Source organism: Calonectris borealis, chromosome 6, assembly GCF_964195595.1.
Source record: "Calonectris borealis chromosome 6, bCalBor7.hap1.2, whole genome shotgun sequence".
In the NCBI taxonomy this organism is placed as follows: domain Eukaryota; kingdom Metazoa; phylum Chordata; class Aves; order Procellariiformes; family Procellariidae; genus Calonectris; species Calonectris borealis.
In genome coordinates, this window is record NC_134317.1 from 43,246,907 (window position 1) to 43,253,494 (window position 6,588).

Consider the following 6,588-nt stretch of genomic DNA (forward strand, 5'->3'; position numbering starts at 1 on the left):
ATAGCCATTATTGCTTTGAAATTCTCTTGCCCTGGAAATCCTTGTTCTGCTTTTCATTACATTGCTACATTTGCTGTTGTTTTAGGTTAAAAAGAAGAACATTCCATTGTTAAATGATAATACTTGCACTTTTCTTGCCCCCAGCACTTCACAAACCATGTGGCCAGTAGTTCAGGTATCCCAGGCATGGCATGTGGCTCAAAAGAAGGTATAGGTGCTTGGGGGTCCACCCTGTAGCTGTGGCTGTAAGGAGCTCAACCAGCCAATTACGAGGCCAGCTCAGGTCCCGGAGATCCCTTTGTGTAGCTGTAGTTTGGCAGTGCTGTTACTAACACATGTTGAGTGAGCCACACCACCAAGAGCTGCACTCTTCCACCTGGATAGAGCATTCTCCAAGATTTTTTGCATCTTTCATCTGGTCATCTCTGTTCATCTGGGACCCAATGCCCAGCTCTGATGATGAGCTGCACAGCATAACATTGGATTAGCAGCAATGACAGGGTGGACTTGTACTTTGGAGTCATCTAAAGATGCTTGAAATTAAAGCATCTGGTCCTTTCTACATCTGTTCTTTGTCCAGGCCAAAGACTGACTCCCTTTATTAAGCAATTAAAGATGATGGAAACATGCTCAAACTAAATTCCCAGCAAAAAAAAAAAAAAATGCCGTTTTGCCAGGGAGGTTTCACTGACTCCAGTAAAAATGTCATTGGGAAGGTTCCCCAAGCTGAGTCTGAAATAAGGCCAATGGGACGAGAAAGGGGGAGAAAAATCTGCCTCCAAAATAACCTCAGGAAACCCTGTTATCTTTGAGATACAGGTACAGGGTAACAGATTTCAGCTGCTAAGGCACTGTGAAGAAAAAAACTGCAGTTGAAATATTCCCTGAAAGCAGATTTGTACCCAAAATTCTATGAAATAGGCAAAATTGCAGAGTCTGCTATGGGTGTATTTGTTTAGATGACAGAGAAAGGGGGACAGGACTGAGGAAAGTAGTTCCCAGCATGAACAGGGAAAATTATAAAGGGAGACGTAGATATCTAGACCTGGAAGAATTCAAACCCAAACAACCATGGCTCCATTGCCTATCATAGACATAAACCCAGGACAAAGTTTCTCACTCAAGAATTTGCTTTCATTAGACCCTGCTGATTAAAAATGACTGGCAGCCACATGTTATTTCTGGATCCCACTGGGTCTGAAGAGGTTTTGGGGGAAATGGTAGTTGAGCAGATCTTGAAATTATACCAACATGTCATAATCAACAGCACCCCCACCTACCCTTACCTCGTTCCCTGTTGGAGACTCCTTCACCCACATCTTCCAGACAAGGGCAAAATTAGCCCAACTAATTGTACATTCCCTCCATCTCTGACGAACTGAGTTGCAGAAACCCTGGGAGCGCAACAGGTCTGAAGTTGTGGTAAGGGTTATTCATATGAGGGATGGGAACCTCAGCTTCTCTTCTGAGACCTGACCTCTTTCATAGCTGCCTTTCTAAGGGGAAATCTTTTCTTGCTTTTCTCTTTTTCTTCCTCTACCCTCCCCCCTTCTGCTTTGTCCAGAGTCTCTCTAAGAGAGCCAAATTCCCCTTGAACACGCTAAAAGTAGGCTTGCTGGAACATCTGCTCTCCATCTGTGGAGCCAGACATATCCCCAGGCAACACTATTAGCAGTGATGGATCTGGAAGGGAACATTAAGCACTGAAGAAGCATCTGCTGAGAAAGAGGAACCCAGCACATAAAACTAACCGTGTTATTTGCTGAGCCTCCTTGTCTCTGTCGATTGCTCCCGGTGGACCGGAGCAACTGTCTCCTCCAGAGCCCTGTTCAGGAGAAGACCTGCTGTTCTCTTGCTGATTTCGGTATTTTCAAGTGTCTTATGTTTGTGCCTAAGGTGTCCAAATGAGCATTACCAAGTGCTCAGTTAAACAGTGACCGGGGAGCCCTAGAAGCATCTAAAAGAGAACCTGAAATGTGGGAACGGCAAAGCATCCATGGGAGGCCAACAATGCAGCAGCAGCGCTGCAGAGGTGTTTTGGGTGGAGGTGGTGCAGCGTGCAAAGGTAGGAAGCTCTGGCAGGAAGGTTTTCTGCTGCCTGTTTTCTGCATAGCTGAGCCCAAATCTGCTTGCAAGGGTGTAGAAGGGACTGCTGGGATCAGACATGATCCCCAACCCTGGGGACTGTAGTAAGCTGTTTTGTTTGGGAACATTGCTTGTACATGATGTTGGGAAATAGAGTGATACAATTTAAAAGAAACCATTGGAGAATGAACTCTGCATCGATTGGCCCCAGTTCAAGTCTCAGCTCTGCCACCTGTGACTGTGGCCATTCCTTTCACCCCTCCCACATCCCCTCCCGCCCTGGAGCCAGCTGCTTTGTCCCTTGTTGGGATTCATCTGGAGCAGAAGCTGTCTGTCACCACGGGCTTTCACAATACCAATATTTTGTTGTTGGGTATGTTGGTATCATGACAAATTATTTACTTTCCACAAAACTAGTACAAACATTGTGCCCTGAGCTGACCAGAGAAAGAAAGACACGTTCTCATTATTTAACCCCTATTTGCCCTGTCAGGTATTCACACTTGGTATTTTCCTTTGTCAAGCAGATTTACAGATAATGGGTTCCTTGTTCAACTTGCACAACAAGAAGACAAAGAAGATAGTCCTAGTGTTTCATACACTGTAACCTTCTCACATCTACTCTTTGTAAATACCTTTCCTTCAGCCTGTTTTCTATTGCCTTAAACTTCCTGGAGCAGGTAGAATTGCCACAAGGCAAAATCCCAGGTAACTAAGAGGAGTCATTAATAGCCTATACCTTATCTTAAAATAAATCCCTCTATTCACAGGGCAAAGCTACCACACAATGGACTGCATCCTAAGTCATTGTTAGATGGAGGAACTGATCACCCTTTTGGATCTGTTGAAAATGCAAGTAATTTTCTGCTCTCTGTTTTTTTATCTGAAGCTATTGAGATTTGTGCTTTCAGCTGTCCTATCAGGAAGCTGTCTGTGGCTCATAAACTTCGCAGTAGACATCTCTTGAAACTTCACACAGCAGCAGGACGTGAGTCTGTGCATGAAGTCAAGCATTTGATTAAGTGTCTTGATAAAAATTCTTTATGACATGTTTCAGGAAAAGCAGTTAGGCTTTCTCTAACTTAAAACATGTTCCCATTCCCTTCATTTAGGTCCTTAAAATACCACTTAAACTACTTCTGAATGAATTTAAACATTGACTTAAGTATCGTGGAAATCAAAGGTACTGAAGCACCCACTTAAGTTATGCACTTGCTTTAAAGTTCTGGTGGTGCTTAACATCTTCCACCCTGTTTGTCCAGCATCCCTGTGATGCTGGACACCTGCTACTCTCCCGGTTTCCAGCACTTCTCAAGGTGTGGCCCACCTGGTCCACTGTTCTAGGACTGCACCCATTGTGGTTATTCCAGCTGCTGCTATTTTCCACTGCTTAGTATGGTCTGAGACAGAGCACCGAATGTCTGCATCACCCACAAAATGCGTAATTTAAGTGTGAATCAGAAAATACAGTAACCAAATGGGGTGGTGTTGGATTATTTAATATGAGGTACCACTGTGTTCCAATTTAACACAGCATCCCACATGTTTATCCCAACCATTCTCTTGCTAGAAGTGCAGAGGATGCCACTAGCTTCTGCTGTGAAAGAGGGCAGAATCATATGTTTCTGACAGCATTATAATAGCGTTTTGTTTCTCCAGCCATAGGAGAATGTGGGGCTATTAACACTTTACCAAAAAGATAAAGGATTGTATTTTGTTTCTTCCTCCAACCACTCCTAACCAAAAGCAACAACAATAACAACAAAATCCCTGTGTGAACCCTTCTCTAAATAGCAAGTGGAGAGACTGAACTTGTGGAAGAACTCAATAATGGCTTCAATGGATTTTCCAGGAGAATGTCAATAGAAAATTCATTCTCTCTTGTTACATTCATTCATATTGTTTTGTAGTCAACAGCTAATAAAAAGAGAAGCACATGTACTAATTAGTTTTGAGTGCAGAAGAATAGGATCATTCCCCTGCTGAGGAGCCATGAAGTATTTAAATCATGAGTCCCACTTGGATTTGCAACTGGGGAAACTTTCGCGATAGTCTTCCTCAAGGACACATCCAGGACTCTCTGCCTCTGATACTTTTTGGGGCGAGAGGGGGTGTTAATGAAATTAGAATCTCGTTTTCCTGATAATCAGTTTGGTCTGAAGTTGTAAATATTTTCATTGGCTTCCTTCAGACTGGCACAGGGGATGGAGGAATTTTGTTACAGCTTCGAGCAGGAAGACTCCACTCCTGAATTTCTCTCCTGGGACCAGGCAGATCCCAACGCTCAGCTGGACAGCCTCCTACTGGACTGCTCCTCCCTGGCAGACCCCTTCTCCCCTTGGCCCTCCCCTGCTTGCCCGCCCGCCGCGGGGGAGCCGGCGGGCGGAGCGGCGGGGCGGGCGGGGGGTGCTGAACTGGACAGCTCCCCGCCGCCGCCGGGGCCCGCCGCCCCGCCGCCCGCCGGCCGCCCCCACCAGCGGCAGGCCGCCAACGTCCGCGAGAGGAAGAGGATGCTCAACATCAACTCGGCCTTTGACGAGCTCAGGTGCCGCGTACCAACCTTCCCGTACGAGAAGCGCCTCTCCAAAATCGACACGCTGCGGCTGGCCATCGCCTACATCGCTCTCCTGGGCGAGATCCTCCTCTCCGGATGCGATCCCAAGTCCTACGTGGAGCAGTGCCTGAAGAACGGTTTGCAAAGCCAACAGCGGGCAACCTGGAATACAAGCGGTGAGTGAACGAAGGGTTGCATTTTGGGGGATCACAGAGATGCTTTGGGTTGCCAGTGGGAGGAATCGGTCCAATTGCTTTTGAGCATCCATTTGTCACATTCAAATGGCTCTAACAACATACAACTCCGTCTTAAAGAAAGGGTAGCTAATAATGTCTCAACAAAAAAAAATCCAACCTTGTCTTCTAACTTTAAGGATCTTTTTCTTAAAAAAAAAAAAAAAAAGAAAAAAAAGAAAAGAACAACTTACTAAGCTCATGGGAATTGTTCCTTTTACAAACAAGATTAAAGATTTTGTTTATTCTCAGAATACATTTTTAGACTTTTTTTTTATTCTGTGCAAAGTTGTTCTTTTAGAATGCAAGCTGAAGGAACCTGTAGAGTTTTTCTTTATTTTCTTTACAAGTATTCTTTAGCTTGTACCTGACTGAGAAAAACACCTCGCTTTGAACATAAACAGAATCTCATTTCTTAAAATACGTATGTTCAAGTAACCAGGAGTTTCTCAGAGATATTACAGTTTAACACTGAAAACCAAGATACACAAGACAGTGCACTCAAATTTCAGGTTTGTTTCCACCAGAATATGTTGCTTCATCAGTCCACCATATGGTGAAGATGGGAAATTGCCCAAGTGCCCCACACGGGGCATCAAGTCTCAGATAGAAAGCATCAGGTTTGGTGTCACTTAGCAGTGCAGGGAGGAGCGCAGAAGGGGATTTTCAGTAGTTCCTGGCACTTTGCATTGTAAGGTAATTAACCACCTTTCTGACTCTGTCCCTTTGCAGTATAAGTTCATTTGGATTTTGTCACTTTTTGGAAATGGGCCTTGAAGCATATCAGCCTTCAAAAAGTGCAACATGAGTAGAGAAAAGTCATTCCAAAGAATATTCTCCTAATTTCACAGGGAAGTGACAAAGGGACAAAGCCTATAGGGAAAAAGCAATCAGTTTACTTTAAAGGAAAAGTTAATTAAGTCTTTTCTCCTTTCCTATTAATTTCCATTAGCTACATGACTGGGAAAATGAATCCTGATCACAAGTCTCTTGACTGCAGAGAACATTTATATTTTATTTTCCAGCTTCCTCCACCTTTAATAGATAAACAGGTTTTAAAACAACAAAAATGGCTCTCATAGGTATCACCTCTTTTGTCAGGCTTCTAGTTAACTAATATTTCTGAAGAGCTCCACTTGGAAAGATCTAAATGAACAAGGCTGCTTTTCTGGAGAGGTTGAATAGCTGACTTGTTAAACGCTAATTTAAATGTTTTTAAATTCATGTGGTATGTCTTTACTTTGTTTTCCTTTCTCCCTTCTGTTCTGTGCAGATCTGACAGCCCGCCTGTCTTGGGTAAAGTGGGATTAAGCAGTACCCAAAAGAAAGATCTTTAAAGGCAGCATATTGCAAAACCTGATGACCTGACTGCTGGCTACCGGCTGTTAAATTCTCAGTACTGCAAGCAAAAGCATGGCACTTACAACTTTACTTATTGTCACAGATCGCTTTCTCGCCGCATGTCCAGCATCCAGCCTCTTTTGGTGTTAATTCATTGCTGTGTAGGGCCTTCTGCTTCTCTTTCTTCTAGTTTCTCACACACTGATAGACTGCTCTTGCATGAAAATAACAAAACAGATGAAAAATCAGTGTCATTACAATCACAGCAACAATATTTTCTCTTCCACTGGATGAGAACAGTGTCCAAATCACATTTCCAGCATGTGGGAAAACCTACCCCTAATCACAAGAAAAAACTAAGCACCAGCTGTTGTA

The 6,588-nt window shown here is 43.8% G+C and overlaps 1 protein-coding gene across 1 annotated transcript; it reads left to right on the forward strand.

The window, feature by feature from the left end:
- Nucleotides 1-4,289: 4,289 nt before the first annotated feature.
- LOC142083956 (helix-loop-helix protein 13-like) lies at nt 4,290-6,183 on the forward strand. The gene is made up of 2 exons (XM_075153991.1): nt 4,290-4,815; nt 6,146-6,183. Exons 1-2 carry the CDS (start codon nt 4,290-4,292, stop codon nt 6,181-6,183), a joined length of 564 nt encoding a protein of 187 aa, XP_075010092.1.
- The last annotated feature ends 405 nt before the right edge of the window (nt 6,184-6,588 follow it).